At 45.3% G+C, this 20,816-nt stretch overlaps 1 protein-coding gene across 4 annotated transcripts in view; it reads left to right on the top strand.

Annotated features, from left to right (window-relative positions):
- The window catches only part of srrt (serrate RNA effector molecule homolog (Arabidopsis)), a 76,172-nt gene that overhangs the window by 11,840 nt on the left and 43,516 nt on the right, over window positions 1–20,816 (top strand). For all 4 annotated transcript variants that reach the window (XM_063048704.1, XM_063048703.1, XM_063048702.1 and 1 more), the window contains exons 6-13: window positions 7,786–7,955; window positions 10,210–10,376; window positions 10,799–10,957; window positions 13,662–13,794; window positions 16,582–16,620; window positions 16,802–16,965; window positions 17,842–17,903; window positions 20,265–20,343. In XM_063048704.1, coding sequence (XP_062904774.1) covers window positions 7,786–7,955; window positions 10,210–10,376; window positions 10,799–10,957; window positions 13,662–13,794; window positions 16,582–16,620; window positions 16,802–16,965; window positions 17,842–17,903; window positions 20,265–20,343 — 973 coding nt within the window. The remainder of the gene's footprint in view (window positions 1–7,785; window positions 7,956–10,209; window positions 10,377–10,798; window positions 10,958–13,661; window positions 13,795–16,581; window positions 16,621–16,801; window positions 16,966–17,841; window positions 17,904–20,264; window positions 20,344–20,816) is intronic.

The raw sequence follows: 20,816 nt of genomic DNA, 5'->3' as shown, positions 1-20,816 counted from the left end.
GCTCTTCTGCCGTTGCAACCCCTGAATCCAAGCCTTGCCTTATACCAACTGTACAGGCAAGATTCCCAACTGGCAATGAAGCTTGTATCCCCCTAACCCTGTTGCAGTGGGATGTGCCCCAAGTTCCATGGGGCAGTGCTGTTTCATTCACTTTTCCAGACTGAAATCTTTGCTGGTGTTGAAATTGCTTTCAATTGGTAAAAAATAATGTTACTTCTCTTGGTCTCTGTAACTCTGTTATTGAAATTGTTAACTGTGTTAAATGACTGGATTTCCAAGGCTCACTGAGCAACTATCCTGGTTCCCAAGTCTCTTAGCCTTTGGGAGTGAGCTTGAGGTAAAGCTTCCCTTCAAGATCTGAATTCTTGTCAGTGGTTGTACCTTATCACCTGAGCTCCAGGTTGGATACCCTAATCCTCGGGTCACTGGTTGGGAAATTGCCCTCTCCTACCCTATAATGTTGGAGAGCACATTTGCAAAAAAAACCCCCGATCAGCTGCTCCCCTCTGCACAGCCTCCCTCCCCTACCTCATCCACTCCACCAGGTCAGGACTGAAAAACTTGCACTAATTATTACTCCCCGCTCCCTGTACAGAACTTTCATTTAAAATGTCTCTCCTGCACTGGTTGGAGCATGTTTATCTGGGGGCGGGTGGGAGGAAGAGGTTGGCTATCAGTGCACTGGGTTTATCCAGTGTTGTTCAATGAGGGGGAGGGCAGACTGATGACATAAGAACATATGAACTAGGGGCAGAAGTCAGCCATCTGGCCCAACAAGACTCCACCATTCAGTAAGATAATGACTGATCTGGCTGTGGACTCAAGCTTCACCTACCTACCTTTTCCCCTTAGGTTTTAATTCACTTGCTATGCAAAAATCTATCTAACTGTCTTAAGTATATTTAATGATGTAGCCTCTACTGCATCTCTGAGCAGAGAATTCCACTGATTCACTACTCTCTGGGGGAAGAAGTTCCTCCTCATTTCCACCCTATTCTTCTGAATCTTGAGGTTATGTTTCCTAGTTCTAGTGATTCATTGTGTTTGTCTGATATCTGTCTGTGAGGGGAAGAAGCTGATGGTGTGCTTGGTCTGTAACTTGTGCAGTATATCGATGTGTCAAAGGGGGCGGGAGGGGGTCCAACGATCTTGGACAGAAGGCAAAGTGTGGGAATAAAGGGAACCTTTTCTGATTGAATGCCAGTGGTGTTCCACAGGGGTTGGTATTGGATCAGTTTCTTTTCACGTTATATGTCAATGAACAGATGATAGACTTGATGGCTTCATGGCCATTTGCTGATGGTACAAAGGTGGAGGGGCAGGTGGTGTTGAGGAAGCAGGAAGACTGAAGAGGAACTTGGACAAATTAGGAGAACGGGCAGAGACATGACAGATGGAATGCAGTGTCGGGAAGTGTCTGGGCATGCACTTTGGTAGAAGAAGAAATAAAGGCATGGACTGTTTTCTAAATGGGAACAAATTCAGAAATCTGAGGTGCAAAAGGGACTTGGGAGTCCTCATGCAGGATTCCCTAAAGGTTAACTTACAGGTTGAGTCAGTGGAAAGGAAGATAAATAAAATGTTAGCATTCATTTAGAGAGGATTAGTATATAGGCAAGGCTGTAATGCTGAAGTTTTAGAAGGCATTGGTCAGATTGTATTTGGAGTTTTGTGAGCAGTTTTGGGCATCTTATCTAAGGATGGATATGCTAGCTTTGGATAGGGTCCAGAGAGGGTTCAAGTGAATGTTCCTGAGAATGAAAGGGTTAATGTATGTATTAAGGCCATTTGATGGTCTTTTCACCTGAGTTTAGAAGAATGAGGGGTATCTGACTGAAACCTACTGAATTTTGAAAGGCTTGGATTGAGTGGATGTGGAGAGGATCTTTCCAGTAGTGGAGGAGCCTAAGACCAGAGGGCATAGGTTATGTCAGAGTTATTTTTTACACAGAGTGGGAGTGGCATGGAACTCCCTGCCAGGGGGTGGTGATAGAGGCTTTCAGGGAACTCTAGATGGGCACATAGATGAAAGAAATATGATAATAGACAGGATGTTTCCTATAGTTGGGGTGTGGGGTCTACAACCAGAGGGCACTGCCTCTGAATACCAAGACGTCTCTTTAGAACAGAGATGAGGAGGAATTTCTGAGAGGGTGGTGAATGTGGAAGTTATTGCCACGGATGGCAGTGAATCCTCGTTATTGGATATATTTGAAGTTGGTAGATTCTTGATCAGTAAGGGTGTCAAGGGTTATGGAGATAAAGAGAATGGGGTGGAGAGGGATAATAAATCAGCCATGATGGAATGGCAGAGCAGACACGATGGACCGAATAGCCTAATTCTGCCCCTATGTCTTATGGTCTTATCTGACCTTTCCTGGGGTTCACTCTGCAGTTTGCTGTCGTGGTTCACGCCGCCCCAAGCTGGAAGTGTTTGACCGTTCCTTCACCGTCACTGGGCCTGAATCTGCCAGCAACACCGGCGGTGTAATTCATGCAGCTGCTCAGGGAGGAGGCTTACCATCACCTTCCTGAGCAGTGACTCAGGTAGGGGAGTAAAAGCTCATGGAAAACCAACATTCAATCGCTCCCTGGTCATGGCTGACGGGGTTTCAGGTCCCCGTGTGTTTGCTGTCTGGTGTGGGGCAGGTGAACTGAACATTTGTTTATGTTTCAAAGGGAAAGACCTTCTGCTTTAGAGTCGATCGTGTGGTGGAGTACATGAGGGGAGGGCGGCTGCTGTGGTTTCTATGCCCGTTCCCCTTCCTACCAGTTGCTGCTGCACCACCGGGCCATGAGCCATTCTGACAGGTGCCTATAGGCATGTGCCATGGTGTGACAGCGAAGGCAGCACCACTTTCCTGCTCTGAGACAGTAATGACAGGGGTGTGTGTGTGTGTATGTGTAAGATGTTTGGATCTCATTGCTTCCAGGTTCCCTTCTGCCCATCAGAAGCATGCAGGAATGTGACATCTGTTAAACAGAGAGCTGAAACCTGAAGAATAAAGATAATCTTTGTTGTCACATGTGCATGGAAACATATAGTGAAATGCACCGTTTGTGCCAACAACCAACACAATCGTGGATGTGCTAGGGGCAGCCCACGAATGTCGCCATGCGCCAACATAGCATGCCCACAATTCGCTAACTCTAACCGTAAGTCTTTGGAATGCAAGAGGAAACCAGGGCACCTGGTGGAAACGCACATGGTTGCGGGAGAATGTACAAACTCCACAGTAGTGTAGCTGTTAGTGCAGCGCCTTACAGCGCCAGCTATAAGATCTGCGTTCAGTTCCTTCCACGTTCCAAAGTTGCACGAGTTAGGGTTAATGAGTTGTGGACAAGCTATGCTTGCGTCAAAAGTTTGCACAATCCTTGCTGATATGATTTGATGCAAACAACCCATTTCACTGTATGTTTTGATGTACACGTAAAAAATAAAGCTGATCTTAATCTTTATCCTTACAAATAGCGGTGCGAATTGAGTCCCTGAAGTACCCTGTGGTTAGTCCGTGGTGACACAGTAGGTACTAACACTGTACTATCGCTGATGGTGGTGTGCAGCATTGTAGGAAGTAGAGAGGGAGCTATTTGGCCCCTTTGGATTGGTATGTACAGCAGTGGGATCAGTGGTAATCTGTGGTCCCACCCTGTCCACTCACATCCAGCTGAGAACAGGGCATCGAACAGCAAAAATCAAAAATACCGGATTATGTTGACCCCCCACATCCCGTGTCCATTAGTTCCTTTTGTGGCTAAGGGCTGTACACTCCTACCACAAGAGTAGTGGGGTTTGTTACCCAACCCCCCCACCATGGCCTGCTCTGATGTTAAGGAAAATGCCCTTCTGTTCCCTCCCTGTGCAAAAGAATCTGGGCATCGGGCAGATGTAGTGGTGACCAGTGACACAGCACTGGTAATGTGCCAGGTTTACTGTCCACATGCTTTAGTTTGGGGGGTGGGGGGGAAGAACCATGATCAGTATAATATTAGACTTTTATAGAGTCATCCCTCAGGATGGAAAGGGAGACTGACTCTTGGGACTTGCAGGGCAGGCTTGATGGGCTGAATGGCCTAATTGTGCTCCTTTGTCTTATGGGAGTGTTTGGGTTGGGTGGTAGCCAGATCTTCTAACGATAGTTCCTGGACCTGAAACAGCAAGGACATGGAAGCCCATACCTGACCTAACCGATAACGCCATCGCGTCGCTTATTTATTTTGTTTATTTAGAGCTACAGCACAGTAACTGGCTATTCTGGCCCAGTGAGCCTGCACCACCCAATTACACCCACGTGTCCAATTAACCTACTCACCTGTGCTACTTTGGGAGGAAACCCACATGGTCATGGGGAGAACGTACAAACTCCTCACAGACAGTGGTGGGAATTGAACCTGGTCTGCTGGTGCTGTAAAGCTTTATGCTGACCACTATGTTACCGTGCTGAGTATTGACTCCAATGATGAAGTGCGATCAGGGTTCAGCCTCCCCACAGGCCCAGCACCTTTAGGAGCAGGGCTGCAATAGTGAGCGGAACCCCAGAGGATTATCACCACTCGCCAAGGTGAGTAATGCTGAGAAAACTGGCCACCGATCTCTGAGCCGGGGGGCAGGGGGTAGGGGGCGTGCGGGAGACACAATTACAGTAACCACCTCAGTTATTTAAAAGTATGAGATCCAAACTGCTGACACATTCTCTCCTGTGTGTGTATTTTTCTCCTGCCTGAGTATTTCTCTCCACCTACAGAATTTATCCAGGAAATTTGTCGGTGTGTCTTGGACGTGGGAGGCAGCAACATAGCACACGTCTGCCTTGTCACCAAAATGAGCTGATGCAAGGGAAAATATCGTTTTTTAACTGATCTCTTCATTTTTTTGTCCTTTTGTTATCTGGAGTTTGCAGTCTTTTTTTGTTTGTATAATGTTAATTCTGACACCTTTCTTCCCCCCCTTTGAAGACAAGGTGCAGGAGGGCAAAATGTGAAGCAAATCCTGGCACGCTGCAATGGAGACCCTTGTATGAGAACTACTAGTTAGCCACACACTGCGCACAATGCAGTGTCTAGTAATCCCAAAGTGTTAGTGCTTAGTTAGTGAGGGTCACAATCAGTGCAAATGAAACGAAGCAACAAAACGCTCGCTCGCACACTTGAGATTCTTCAAGATGACTTCGACACCTAAGTATTATTATTTTATCCGTACGTAAGCTGCCAAAACAATAATTCTTGAAGTAAAAGGTTTCTTTGCTTTTTAAAAAAAACAAAATTATAATTGGTGATTTGTTCATGTTCTTTTGCTAGGGCTTTTTATTTGTTTTGTCCTTTCTAATTGTTTGGGGTTCTCCAGAGGTGACGTTAAAAAGCAAGGCAGGAATTCAGTGCTAATACAAGAAAGGGCCCATGTCCAAATGAGTGTCTCTCCCACAATGAGTTTTGTAAAGATGTGGTGATGGCCGTGGTACAGCAGTGCAGAGGATTAAAGGAAGGATACTGTAGAGGCTAGAGTGTCCCAGCTTTTAAAGTTAGCAGAATTTGTGGCTCAGGAGGAGGACATTCAACCGATCAATCCAGTGTTGCCTTCTATCCCATCAGTCCCATATCCACATAGGGTTAAATTATTCTTTCCCGTCGATCTAATTCCCCTTTAGAGTGCCATTCTCTTTTCATCTCCCTACAATTACCGTTCATGAGGGAGAAAAGCTTCTGTTCTCAAATTTTATATCTATCTTTCCTGGCCCTCGGTTCATTTTCTAATGGAAACAGCTGTCCATTCTTGCCCTGTCCAAATCTGACAAGCTCTTATCCTCCTCCTGAAATCCCCCCTAATCTTCCCGAACCCTCTCATTGCCTGCTCCCAAAGAGAGCAGTCCAGCAACCTGTAGCAGAAATATCATGCTTTGGAGGCATTGGACGTCTCCTATATGTCTTTAACACCTTTCCCCTGTGTTCCTTGAATCAGCTGATTAACAGCAGGGAATATTTGAGAAGTTTGGAGAAGTGCATGGATGTGAAGGTCATGGAGGACAGTGGCCTAGGTGTGGGTCAATGGGATGGGGTCGAATTACAGAGTGGATGGGCTGAAGGACTGTTTCAGTGCTGTAGTGCTCTATGACTGTAACAGCAAATTCTCCTTGTTGGTCAGTCACCTGTTCTTGGGCCTGTAGATCCCATTAGCCTCGCCCACAGATTTTGATCAATCTCTGTAAATTAAGATTTTTAAAAAATTTACTTCAGAAGCAGAAAATGCTGAAATACTTGGTAAGTCAAGCAGCATCTGTTAAGCGAGAGCCAGTTAATGTTTGATGTTCAAGGCACCCATTCAAGGTTCTGATGTAAGTTCCAGACCTGAAACATAGGTTGCTGCTGTTTCCACAGATGCCACCTGACCTGCATAATTACCACGCTCTTCCCCCTTCATGGAACATACCCTTTGATAGGTACAATGTCCAAACCCTTGGATTAAAAGATCCAAACATTCTGCGGATTTCTTTATAAAATCCCGTTTGGGCTTGTGGCCCGTGTCCCTGAGCTGTGTTGATGATTGCTGAATAGCTGAAACTGCCGTTATCGCATTGCAAAGTAGAGATGTTCCTGCTCGCTGTTGGCACCACACACCAGGAATTTGAAGTCATATAGCAAGGGCTGATAATATGCTACATCCCCTGCCCCTGGGAACAAGGAACTTCCATGAAGTTAGAGTTGATTGCTGAAAACAATAAAGCAGGAAGGTGCAGGAATCAGAATTGTTCCTCCTGCACTGGACAGGTTTCCTCTGGCCAAATTGCATCTTGTAGTGCTGATATCTACAGGTTATAGTGCAATACTACTACTAAAAACAGCTTAGAGTGCTGATAGCGCTAAATGATCAGATGGTCGTGGAGCACTACAGCACAGAAGTGCCCTTCAATCCATCTAGTCCCTGCTGAACTGTTATTCATTCCAACTCTACTTAATGCTTTGATTTATGAAGGCCAAAGTGCAAAGAGAGTTGAGTGATTTGTGGGAGTACAGTGGGGAAGTGGGATCCAGCTGTTCCTGTCACCCAACAGGGAAGAGATAAATAGCTTGCTGATGCTGCTGTGTACCACACCACATACAGGTAGCCACAATCCCATATCTCAAGTAAAAAAAAACAATGTTGGTACAGTTACAAATCTGTTGGAGTCCATTTTATACCCAAATACTGTAACGGGCATTCTGTCAACCAAAAACATTGTGCTGAATCACAACAATAGAATTCCATTGGGTTTGGGGTTGAATGAGAAGCTGCAGCACGATGACCAGAACCCTGTTGTATCAAGCACATCGACACACAGAGCCAGTTACATTACAAAGGGGGGTCCCGGGGAGATTACCATCCTGGTTAAACTGCTCCCTGGGATGCTGCAGCCCACCTTTGGTCCAGGCTGATGCACTGTTGCAGTGTAGGGCAGGGAACACTAGTGTTTATGTAGATACTTCACGGTTACGTTTTTAGATTTGGCCCCGTACACAAAGGACAAGACTTGTCACACATTACAGTATAAAATGCTCACCTTTACCTGCCCCTTTCTGATCTGCAGACTGAGAGTCCAGCAACAATTGAATGTCATTCAAAGAAGGTGCACACCCAATATCCTCAAACAGCAGTGGCAGTTTGAGTGATTATCCTGCCTTGTTTGATCCCTCTCTCTCCTCTGGTGAATCCCTGCTTGCTGCATGTTTTCTAATGAACTTCTGTGCTGCTTTTGCCATTGCTTCATGCTCCGATTTGCACCAACAAACAAAATTGTCTTTGCATTTTCAAAGGTTCCGCTCTAAGTACCACCCGGATGAGGCTGGGAAGCGGAAGCAGGAGGCTGACTTTGGCCTTCGCACGCGGCTCAGTGTTTACTGTTATCTGATGGAGCACGGCTGGTTTGATGGCCTCTCACTCGACATTGATAAGGCCAACATCATCATGAAGGCATTAGATGCAGGTAATTGTTGCTGTTGTCAGAGTCAGGTTTGTGATCATTGAGATGTGTCATGAAATTCATTTTGCAACAGCAGTACACTGCAATACATAAAGGTAAAGTTCCTCCCCGCTCCTTATTTGGCATATCAGGTGGCAACCTTGCTGCTCCTTTAATGTTTATCTGTTTTATGAGGCTGAGTTGCTAGCTTGATATCCCCAGCACGGATGGACGGCGTGCAAGGAGCCGGCCGGATTTGAACCCGGACCACTCACCCCGAAGTCCATTGCAGATGCCACTACTCCACTGGCTGATGTAATATATAAAATGAAATATAAATTACAATTTTATATATATATGTGTGTGTGTGTGTATATGTAAGTGTATATATTCATGTGTGTGTATATATATTTATATTTATATTTAACATATGTTAAATATGTCAAGGAAAAAGAGAGCAAAAATAATGAGGTAGTGTTTGTGTACTCATGATCCATTAAGAAATCTAAGGGTAGTGGAGAAAAAAACTGTTCCTAAAATGTTGACTGTGTGACTTCAGGCTCCTGTAGCTCCTCCCTGATGATGGCAATGAGAGGAGGGCACATCCTGGATGGCAGCTACCTTTTTGAGCCATTGCCTTTGAATATGTGCTCAGTAGTGGGGAGGGTTGTGTCTGCTATGGAACTGGCTGAGTTTACAACCCTCTGCAGCCTTTTCTGACCATGGCCTGTGGCCTGTGACCCCTCCATATGGTTGTCTCATTGCTGCTGGTGTGACTGGTCTCTGTCTCTCCCTCCCTTCTGCTGCTCTCCCCTCTCCAGTTCCCATTCCCCCATCTTCTATCTGCCCCACCTTGGTCAGTAACAATACTGCAGAAAAATGACCCTAACTCCACCCTCAGACCAACTGCTTTTGTATTGCACTAAGTATTGGAAGATTAGGGTTTGGGGAGTAAGAGGGGAAGCACTGAATGCATGCTGTACAGTTGGAGGGGCTGCAGTGGAGAGTACTGCACTGCGGGGGGGGGGTGTGGGACCATTGCTGTTTCATTAATTACAATGATAGTTCAGACAGGAATTACAGGAGCCTTGGGTCCCACACCACCAGGAATAGTTATTAGAAAACCTACAGCGCAATACAGGCTCTTCGGCCCACAAAGTTGTGCCAAACATGTCCCTACTTTAGAAATTACTAGGGTTACCCATAGCCCCCTATTTTTCTAAGTTCCATGTACCTATCTGGGAGTCTCTTAAAAGACCCTATCGTATCCGCCTCTACCACTGTTGCCAGCAGCCCATTCCACGCACTCACCACTCTGTGTAAAAAAAAAACTTACCTCTGACATCTCCTCTGTACCTACTCCTAAGCACCTTAAACCTGTGCCCTCTTGTGGCAGCCATTTCAGCCCTGGGGAAAAAGCCTCTTGACTATCCACACGATCAATACCTCTGGTCATCTTATATACCTCTATCAGGTCACCTCTCATCCTCCGTTGCTCCAAAGAGAAAAGGCCGAGTTCAGTCAACCTGTTTTCATAAAGCATGCTCCCCAATCCAGGCAACATCCTCGTAAATCTCCTCTGCACCCTTTCTGTGGTTTCCACATCCTTCCTGTAGTGAGGAGACCAGAACTGAGCACAGTACTCCAAGTAGGGTCTGACCAGGGTCCTATATAGCCGCAACATTACCTCTCTGCTCCTAAATTCATTTCCACGATTGATGAAAGCCAATACACTGTATGCCTTCTTAACCACAGAGTCAACCTGCGCAGCTGCTTTGAGCGTCCTATGGACTCGCACCCTGAGATCCCTCTGATCCTCCACACTGCCAAGAGTCTTACTATTAATAATACCCTACCATCATCATGCTCCTGAACTGGTGTGCATAAGCTCAACTCTGAACTGGTTCTACAACCTATAGTCTTACTTTCAAGGAGTCTACAACTCACAGTCTCAGTATTTTTGTGCATATTTTGTCTTCTTTTGCACATTGGTTGTTTTTTAGAGTTAATGTATAATTCATAAACTCTATTGTGTTTTTTAAAATTTTCTTCTCAATGCCTGCAAAAATCAATCTGAATATGGTATATGGTTTCATGTATATACTTATAGTAATAAATTGATATTGACTTTGGCATTGTGAGACACTGAGATGTTCTCTCATACTACAGTAAAGCAACTCCTTACTTGTGCCCCGGCTTCATGCTTTCTTCAGTAGATACAGTACACTATGTTCGCATGTCCTCTTGAATAAACATCTTTTCATTCTCTGTTGAGCAGCTGTTATAAAGATGGAAGGTGGAACACAGATTGATGTAAAAATTCTAGACCTTGAAGATGAAGAGGAAAAGACAGACAAAATGGAGCCTGTGAAGAAGGAGGAGGGGAGGATCTTAGATAATGACAGGAAGGCAGTAGATAAAGAAAAGGAAGAAGATGCCAAAAAGGTAATTGTTTCCTCCTGGTTCCCAGTGATGCAAGGCTTGAAGTTAGAAATAGCTATGTCAGTGTAAACTACAGATGTTGCCCCCTCTGTTCTTGGTTTATAGTCTGGAGCACACAGATATTCGGTCAAGAGGCCATGCAGCCAGTCTCAGCTGTCGTTTATGAGTCTTGCCCTACCTTTTCTCCTCTAAATATGTCAATCCAACTCTCAGCTGCCATCTCCCTCAGCCTTTCCTCACCAATTTTGTCTCTTATCATCTCGTACATCTCTCATCCTCCTTTACAAAAAAAAAAGACAAAAGCCCTAGTTCGCTCAACTATCCTCATAAAGCATGCTCTCTAACCCAGGCAGCATCCTTACAGAGTGTATGTGTGTGTAGACTTTGTTTGTGCACTGCTGTGTAATGTGAGTAACTCCTCCCAGGCAGAAGGAGGTGAGCAGACAGGCGATGCAAAGGTGCAACAGGACAAGGATGATGGAAAACCGAAGGAGCTGCACGATGAGGAGAAAGGCGAGGATGGGGAAGACAAGGGTGATACTACCCAAAGAGAACCGGCCAAGGACAGCTCTGTGCCTGCGAAGGTGATGTGTTCACTTTTTACTTGTGGTTTGTGCCATTAAAGCATTTTCTTCAGTGGGCAGTAGGTTGTTTTGTTGAGGAGTAGCTCAGGAATGCAGCAGGTACCCATTTCCACCAGTGTATCGAGTTGGCTGGAGCAACATTTACAAAATGCTGAAGGATCTCAGCAGGACAGGAGGGGGATAAACAGTCAACGTCCCTTCGTCAGGCGAGTTGGCTGTGACTTGTCTCGTGACAGGCCACCATTAGGGCTCTGCTCACTTGGCCTGTGGAGATCAAGAGCAGGAGACCAGTGTGTTCTGTCTTACCCTTGCCCATCAGCACCCCACCTAAACAACAGGAATAGATGAGACCTGACACTCCAAAATCTGTGGTCTGGATGTAGGGCACTTTCAACAGTTGCCCACAGCCATAGAGGAGTCCCAACTCACTCAACCCTCTCATTGAAAAGGTCCCTCTGTATCCTTGTTTAGTCCTTAATGAGTTTGAGATTGATCTGTAATCCTGTGCCCCTGTATTAGCTCTCAGTGGGATAATAACCTTTAAAATCAAAATAATCTTTTGTCACAAACATGAGAAAGTCTGCAGATGTTGGAAATCCAGAGCAACTCACACACACTCAAAGTGCTGGAGGAACTCAGCAGGCCAGGCAGCATCTAAGGAAAATAATAAACAGTCGATGTTGGGGCCGAGACCCTCCATCAGGACTGGAAAAAAAGCAATCTCAGAGTAAGAAGGTGGGGATGGGAAGGAAGAAGTACAAGGTCAAATCACAAACGAGAAAATCTGCAGATACTGGAAATTCGAGCAATGCACACAAAATGCTGGAGGAGCTCAGCAGACCAGGCAGCATCTGTGGAAAAAAGTACAGTGATGTTTCGGGCTGAAACTCTGGCAGGATTAGAGAAAAAAAGCTGAGGAGTAGATTTGAAAGATGGAGGGAGGGGAGAGAGAAACGCCAGGCGACAGGTGAAACTTGGAGAGGGAGGGATGAAGCAAAGAGCTAGGAAGTGAAAGAGACAGAAGGCCGTGGAAGAAAGAAGAAAGGGAGGAGGAGCACTAGAGGGAGGCTATGGGCTGGCAAGGAGATAACATGAGAGAGGGACAAAGGGAGTGGGGGGGAGGCATTACTGGAAGTTTGAGAAATTGATGTTCATGCCATCAGGTTGGAGGCTACCCAGACGGAATACAAGCTGTTGTTCCTCCAACCTAAGTGTGGCCTTATCCGGACAGTGGAGGAGGCCATGGATGGACATATCGGAATGAGAAGTGAAATTAAAATGGGTGGCCACTGGGAGATCCTGCAGTAGGTGATAGGTAAAACCGGGAGAGGGGGAGGGGTTAAGTAAAGAGCTGAGCAGTTGATTGGTGAAAGAGATAAAGGGCTGGAGAAAAGGGAATTAGGTGTGGGTAGAAGATCATGGGAGAAAGGGAATGGGGAGGAGAACCAGAGGGAGGTATTGGGCAGGTAAGGAAATAAAGTGAGAGAGAGAAATGGGAATGGTGAAGGGGGGAGGTAATTATGGGAAGTTCTAGAAATCGAGGAGGTCGTAAACTGGCATGTCGGAATGGGAATGGAAAATAGATCAGGTTTTTCTGTTAGGTGCTTGGTGAAATAAACTTTTGTGTCCATTTTTAACTGTACAGCTTTTTCCAATCCCGTTCAGTGGTACAACCAGTCAGAATGCTCTTCATGATATTTCTGTGGAAATTTGTTAGTCTTTGGTGATATGCTGTCCTCTGTATATCTGCTGCCTTATGTGTGAAGGGTTTATGCTTTTAGTAAGCTTTCTGAAAAAGATTGGCTATGATTTGAAGGATGTACCTCCTTGTCTTAGACTTCACTTCAACCAGTGAAAAAGCCATCGTCTTCCTTGATTCCTCGTCAAGCTGCCTCTTGAACTTCTGAACTCCAGTGAGGGCTGAGACTGTCAGCCTCAGGAGATTTAGCTGGCCATTAACAACAGTAGGTACCTCAGCCAATCCAGAAAGCCCATAGCCTTTGTTAAAACTGGTGACTAACCACATCCTCAACCTAGATCACCAGCAGGCTTGCTCACCATAGCACCTGACTGGCAACTGAAAGTCTATCTTGGCAAGCAGTTAAAGTTCCCTGACATGATTGCATCATCATCCCTGGTCATTCTGTCAAAAACCTCAAAGCAGGTGGTCATGGTCGAATTGACAGTGCCTTGGGAAGACTGGACTGAGCAGGTGTTTGAGTGTATGAAAGCCAAATACCAGGATCTGGTAGAGCATTGCCAGAGATGGGGTGGAGCCTATTAAGGTGAAGTGTAGAGAATTTGCTGGCTGCTTGCTGTGCAGAACCCACTCTGTCATTGGCATTACAGGGGCTGCAGATAAAAGTGCCATTAGGACCGTCACAGAGGCTGCTGAGCGAGTCTCCAGATGGCTGAGGATCAAGAGGTGTGACCTGTGAACCAATGCAGCTGGGACATAGTCAGGGCCTGATCATTTGGGTGAAAGTGTCTGATGTTGAAAGACCCAAAACACCTGATGACCCCAGGTTACATCACTGATGATGTGTCCCAGTACATCCTAGAATGTATCTCAGCATCAGCTGCCTTAACACGGCTGAAACCATTGGTTGTGGATCTGTGAGCATTAGCATGCAGAGTTTTAGTGTGGGTGTTTTGTGGATCCTGCTCACTAGCTGACACCACATGCCCCTGTGTAAACATTCAGGCTGCGAAGAAGCGTAAGAGGAAGCATAGTGGAGATGACAGCTACGATGAGGATGATGCCACTGCCTCCGACTCAGAGTCTGAGCCAGAAATTGTGCCACCAGGTGTTGAAAGAAAGGACGATGAGGACCCAGGTACTGTGAAGTTTTCATTATACTTATAGTACCATGTGCAACTCTTGAGAGTTCAAGAGTGTTTCACCACTCGACCTTTGCCAAGTTACAAGTTACAGATGTTGGTGTGTTCCTCTCCATTGATCTTCTTCTTGGTACTCTGCATCTAACACATCTTTCCCTCCCCCACATTCTCCACTTTCCAGAAGGATCACTCTCTTCATGACTTCCTTGTCCATTTGTCCCTCCCCATAGATCTCCCTCCTGGCACTTATCCCTGCAAGCGGGACAAGTGCTACACCTGCCCCTTCACCTCCTGCCTCACAGCCATTCTTGGCCCATTATCTTTTTGAGGAATAAATTCCAAACTGCTGTGAGAAAAAGCTTGTCACACTGGCCTTTAATCAATAATCTCTTATTTTTAAATAGTGATCCTCATTTCTAGATTCTGCATCTACTGTAACTATCCATCCCAATCCTGTACATCTCAACTGTGCCCTCTCTTAATGTCAAATTTATTACCGAAGTACCATATGCTACCTTGAGATTCATTTTTGAGTCATAGGAAAGTACAGCACAGAGACAGGGCTTTTGGCCCATTTAGTCTGTGCCAAACCATTTAAATTGCCTATTCCCATTGATGTGCACTGGGACCATAGCCCTCCATATCCCTACCATACATGTACCTGTCCAATTTTCTTGCAAGCATTTACAGAAAAATAAAGAAATACAGTAAACTTTTGAGAAGCTATACATAAACAAAGACTGACAAACAACCAATGTGTGAGAGGGGACAAATTAGACTGTATGACATAGAGGCAGATTTGGCCATTTTGCCCATTGAATCTTCTCTGCCTTTTCATCATGGCTGACCAATATTTCCTCTCAGCCCCAATCTCCTGTCTTTCTCGCCCCACCCCATATCCCTTCATGCTCTGGCCAATCAACCACTGCCTTAAATATACATAAAGACTTGGCCTCCACGGATTCACCATTCTCAAGCTAAATTCCTCTTCATCTCCATTGTAAAAGGACACCCCTCTACTCTGAGACTGTCCCCTCTGGTTTTAGATTCTCCCACCATAGGAAACATCCTCTCCACATCCACTCTATCAAGGCTTTTCACCATTCGATAAGTTTCAATCAGGTCATCCCTCATTTTTCTGAATTCTGGTGAATACAAGCCCAGAGCAATCAAATGCTCTTCTTATGACAAGCTGTTTAATCTTAGAAAGGTACAAAAATAAAATACTGAGAACAACAGTTGTAGGGTTCTTGAAAGTGAGTCTGTAGATTGTAGAATCAGTTCAGAGTAGTGTTGAGTGAAGTTAGCCATGCTGTTTCAGGAGCCTGATAGTTGTGGAGTAGTAACTCTTCCTGAACCTGGCTGTATGAGACCTAAGGCCAGTACTTGCTGCCCAATGTCTTCTAAACATAAGCAGATATCAGCTCATCCTGTCCATCCTTTCTTCATAAGATAATCTCCATTCCACGTATCAGGTCAGTAACCTTGGAACTGATTCCAACACAGTTACAAGCTTCTGTAAGTAAGGAGACCAATACATGGTATTCTAGACGTTGGTTAATCATTCAGATGACTGAGCATTTTTGTACAATTGCCATTGCAATAAGCAGGTAACGTTATAGAGTCACAGAGCACTACAGCACAGAATCAAGCCCTTCAGCCCATCTAGTCAGTGCTGGTTTTATTCTGCCTATTTGAGTGACGTACCTAGATTGTAGCCCTCCATAACCCTCCCCATCCATGTACTTATCTTAAAATTAAATTGAAATTTCTCCCTTTTAGTGAATGTCCTTGTTCACCTGGTGTGCCTGAAGACTTGCTCCAGCACCCCCAGATCCCTCTGTACCTCTGCAAACTCTCAGATAATGTGTTTCTTTTCATGTTTTCTGCCAAAATGATCAATTTCATATTTTCTATGTTATTCTCCATTTTTCAGATCTCTGCCTACTCAAACTACCTGTGAGGACTTGTAGTTATTTTATATCCTCTTAACAGCTTTTTATTATAACTCATTTGGCAACCCTGCCTTTGGTGCCGTCAAAAATAAATTATAAAACGTTGAATCCTGGTCACTAATCCCTGTGATACATCACCCTGGCAGCTGGGAAAAAAAAAGAGCTTTCTGAGAACTCTTTTCCTGCCAACCGGCAGCGCAAGATTAGGTAAAAGCTGACTAGACGATATAACCAGCAAAAGCCATGGTTACACATCAGCCCAGAACTGGAACTGCTGGTGTTTTAGGACAGCAGCAGGTTTGACATTCTTATTTTCATTTTCTTTTGACGCATTTCCTCCAGGTGGTTCAAACCCTTGATCCGGAGTCCTTGCTTGCTGGGGCCAGACCCTCGGTATCTGCGTTGTTGTCAGATTCTAGTCCAACCTCTTCCCTTTTCCTCTAATGACTTGCGCCACATACAAAATTATTTCTGGTCTAGGAGGGGGACGCCTTCTGGGTAGAGTTCTGTAGTTCAGTTTACCTTCCAGGTTCCCGAGCAAAATAGGAGTTCCACACAAGAAGCCAGTTTTGTCTAACTCTAATGTTGCTGAGGAGTGACTTTATGCTGGACCACCAAACCAGTTCACATGACTTCCAGTCTCCCACCAATCCAGTGCCTGCCCTCCTGGCCCCCCCCCCACTGACCCAGTGCTTCACCAATGCACTGCCCACAGCTACATGTCCTCCACTGAGCCAGTGACCACTTGTCTCTCTCCAAGTCGTAGCGCGCATGGTTAGCATACAGATATTTGAACCAATTTTTCATGAGACTTTTATCTTCATACAGGGAAGCAAAAGGAAGATGATGAGAAGATCCAGAAAGAAGGTGAGTCCCTCAGTATCCAACACTGATCTAGAGATGACTTGCTTTTCTAGTGGCCTTTTACCATACTGCCCTCTCACACCACATAACCACAGCCCTGGCAGGCTGATAGAAACTGGCCTTGCATCTCCTGAAGGGTTGGCTCAGGAGATCTGCCAGAAATTATCGTTGTGGTGTTTTACAGATGAACCGAAGCAGGAAAGGAAGGAGGAAGAAAAGCTTAAAGAAAAACCCAAGGAGGAGAAGAAGGAAACGGATGTTACTCCGAAGCCCCGGCCACTTCACAAAACCTGTTCATTGTTCATGAGGAGCATTGCTCCAAACATCTCCAAGGCTGAAATCATATCGGTGAGTGAATCTACTCTCCAACTGTGTGATGGAGCAAGCAGTCTAATGTAGATTGAAAATAGAATCAGATCCAAAGATATGTTTATGTTGTCCACTTAATACTCCCAAGCCAAGAAGGGCACAGGAAGTGTGGTAATCTTTCCACAGCCCACTTCCACACGGTGCCTTTGCACTCATCGGGGGAGGGAACCCTGATTCTGTTTGTTGGATCCCATGTTCTGTGCCCCATTGCATTTATCAACACATCTCAAAGTCAAAGTAAAATTCATTATCAAAGTATGTATATGTCACCATATACTACCTTGAGATTCATTTTTGCAGGTATATCCAAGAAAATACAATAGAATTCTGAAAACTATGCATAAACAGAGACTGAGAAACAACCAATTTACAAAAAAAGGCCAATTTATGCAAATAATTAAAAAAGTAAATAAATAATGCCAGCAACATTAGTTGCAGACTTGTAGGTAATTCTGTAAGCTGTAGAATCAGTTTAGAGTTGCGCTGATTGAAGCTATCCACACTGGTTCAGGAGTCTAATGTTTGTAGGTTAATAACTGTTCCTGAACCTGATGGTTTGGGACCTAAGGCTTCTACACTTCCTGCCTGATGGTGGTAGTAGGAAGAGAGCATGGCCAGGATGCAGTGCACTCCGGTTGCTCACCGAAGCATCTGGCAGTGCAGTCAATGACTGCTGTGTTAAGACTTAATGCTGCTTGCAGTCCTGGCGTTAATCTGAATGGTGATGTTCCTGAAGCTGCAGCCCATGGCTTGGTCTGAAGTTCCAGTGCCATCACCCCCGATTCCACTCACTGAGCTGTTGTGTGGCGGATATCTAGAAGTATAATAAACAGGTTTTGTTTTCTATCTATACAGCTTTGTAAACGTTTCCCTGGCTTCATGAGAGTGGCGTTGTCTGACCCACAACCAGAGCGCAGGTAAGTGGAAAATTCTGTATGTGAAGAGAATGCGTGGCCTGGTGCACTACTGAGCTGTGAACACCAGGGTCATTCCACGTACCGCAGACTTCTCACAGTGTGGTGTTCCTTCAGCATGGCCCTTTAAGATACTGCCTAAACCCCTGAGACTTGGAATATTGTGCTCAATTCTGATCAACTCATAGGAACAATGTGGAAGCTTTAGAGAGAGTGCAGAGGAGATTTACCAGGACGCTGCCTGGATTAGAGAGCATGTCTTACGAGCATAGGATGAGTGAGCGAGGGATTTTCTCTTTGGAATGAAGGAGGATGAGAGATGACTTGATAAGAGCTGTGCAGTATAATAGAGGCATGGATAGAGTAAATAATTAATGACTTTTTTTTTCCCAGGGTGGAAATGCAAGGAGATATAATTTTAAAATAAATGGAAGAAAGTATGGGGGGATGTCAAAGATATGTTTTTTACACAGAGTAGTGGGTGCATGGAATGTGTTGCCAGATACATTAGGGGCATATAAGAAACTTGGGCAGATGGATGATAGGAAAATGGAAAGCAGTGTAAAAGCAGTGTTAGATTGATCTTAGTTTAGTTTAAAGGTTGGCACAACATCGTGGGTTGAAGAATCTGTACTGTACAGTAAAGTTTTTTTGTTCGGGAGGTGTAGTGTTACTGCTCAGGCATTCTGGTGGCTGTCAGGGAAAGCCGCCTCTCCGCTATTGCTGCCTTTCCATGGTTCTTCATCTTCATGTTCTTTATTAAACTTGGTACCAGATACAGGAAGATGGTAGCAGCGTGGAAGGCTGGCAGAGTTCCTGCCACGGATGTGCCTTCCTGCACAGGAGGTGGATTGGTCAGTTCGGTGGAACCAAGTCTCAGTTACAATTAAAAGGCTGCTAGTGTTATAGTGCTAATACCAGGGATGGCCTCCTGAAATATAAGCTTAAAAGCATTATAATGTAGGGTAGAATATTCTCTTCTATCAGATTCCTCCTTCGTCATCCCTTTACCTCTTCCACTTATCATCTCCCAGCTTCTCACTACAACCTCCCTCTCCCCACCCCATCTCCCCTCTCCTTGTACCTCCTATCACCTGCCAGTTTGTATTCCTTCCTCTACCCCCACCTTCTTATTCTGGCTTCGGTCTCCTTCCTTTTCAGTCCTAATGAAGGCTGTCAGCCTGAAATGTTGACAGCCCGTCCACTCCTTAGATGCTGCCTGACTTGCTGAGTTCCTCCAGCATTTGTGTGTGTTTCTTCAGAACAGATATAGATAGAATTGTAGATATTCAGGCAATCCAGGTTCAGGAGCCGGGTTAGAAGGTTCATGATCCCAATGAAGGGCAGGGCAGGGCTGCGGGCAAATGCCTCACCCTTAACACAAAGAAGTTCTGCTGATGCTGGAAATCTTGAGCAATACACACAAAATGCTGGAGGACCTCAGCAAGTCAGGCAGTATCTGAGGGGAAGAAGCCAGAATAAGAGTGTAAGGGGAAGGGGAGGAGTACGAACTGGCAGGTGATAAGTGATAGGGGAAAGTGGTTGTGTTGGGGGGGGGCAAGGGCTGAAGAAGGAATCTGATTGGACCATGGGGAAAAGAGAAAGAGGGGCACCAGAGGGAGTTGGGAGCCAGAATGAGAGAAGTGGAGAGGAGGAAGAAAATACTGGAAGTTAGTGAAATTGATGTTCAAGCCGTTAGGTTGGAGGCTAACCAAACGGAATGAGACGTTGCTCTTCCAATCCAAGAGTGGCTTCATTGTGGCAGCCGAGGTGGCCGTGGACAGACATCTTGGAATGGGTATGGGAAGTTGAATATATATGGGAGCCACCAGAAAATCTTGCCTGTTGTGGCGATTGGAGCGAAGATGCTCAACAAAGCAGTTCCCCATTCTGTGTTGGGTCCCACTGATGTAGAGGAGGCAGCACCGGATATGGTAGATGACACCAACAGTATCGCAGGTGTAGTGTCACCTCACCTGGAGGCACTGTTCGTGACCCTGAATGTAGTTGAGGGAGGAGTATAGGGGCTGGAGTAGCATTTGCCTCACATCTCCTTGTTCCTGTTTATAATGTTCTGGAGGAAGTGAGACCCTGTTTTGCTCAAACATGAATGCTGTCAGCGGGCCGACATGGTGCCGTGAGCGCGCTCTGAGGGTTCTAGGGTACTGCTGTTCTTTCTCCCACGGGGGTGTGTGCCCTTGTCATGTTCTGCTTGACAATGTGCTGATGGCTGAAAATGATGTAGAGCAGCTGAAAGAGAGATTGTGCCGCTGAGGGGTAACCACTGGATGGAGTAGTTCATCAAGAAGAGTGTGAGACTTATCTCATCGCCAGCTGAAGCATTTCAATATCATTCTTTGTTAGGTTCTTCCGGAGAGCCTGGGTCACCTTCGATCGAAGCGTCAACATCAAGGAAATCTGCTGGAATCTCCAGAATATCAGAGTAAGTTGATAATTAAATTTTAACCCTTTATCTTAATTCACTTTTGGACTTTAGGTAATAGTTACAGCATGCTTTGTTTTGTGGCTGTCTGTGGGAAGGCAAACCTCAGGGTTGTATTCTGCATATGTACTTTGATAATTTACTTTGAACCTTGAATCTTTGGAATTTCCAAGATATCAGAGTAAGTTGATCCTGGAATTGTTTTGATTCATATTCAAACTTCACTGAGTCATTTATAGCGTGGTGGAAAAGCCTTTCAGTCCATTATGTCCATGGGAGCCCTCTATATCAACATCCTTGGTTCCAACACTGGCCCCTTCATCATAGCTTTTCAAAGTTGTCTCCACCTTTAATTTATGCAGTTCCTTCTTGAAGACCACAATGGAGCTGCCTCACCACATCTGCACGCCACACATTTCAGATTCCAACCAAGTGCAGTGTAAGAATGTTTTTTGTCGCACGGCACCCTTAAT

This window comes from Mobula hypostoma, chromosome 5 (assembly GCF_963921235.1).
Source record: "Mobula hypostoma chromosome 5, sMobHyp1.1, whole genome shotgun sequence".
Taxonomy (NCBI): domain Eukaryota; kingdom Metazoa; phylum Chordata; class Chondrichthyes; order Myliobatiformes; family Myliobatidae; genus Mobula; species Mobula hypostoma.
Note: the sequence above shows the minus strand (reverse complement) of the source record. Positions and strands in the feature narration are given on the sequence as shown.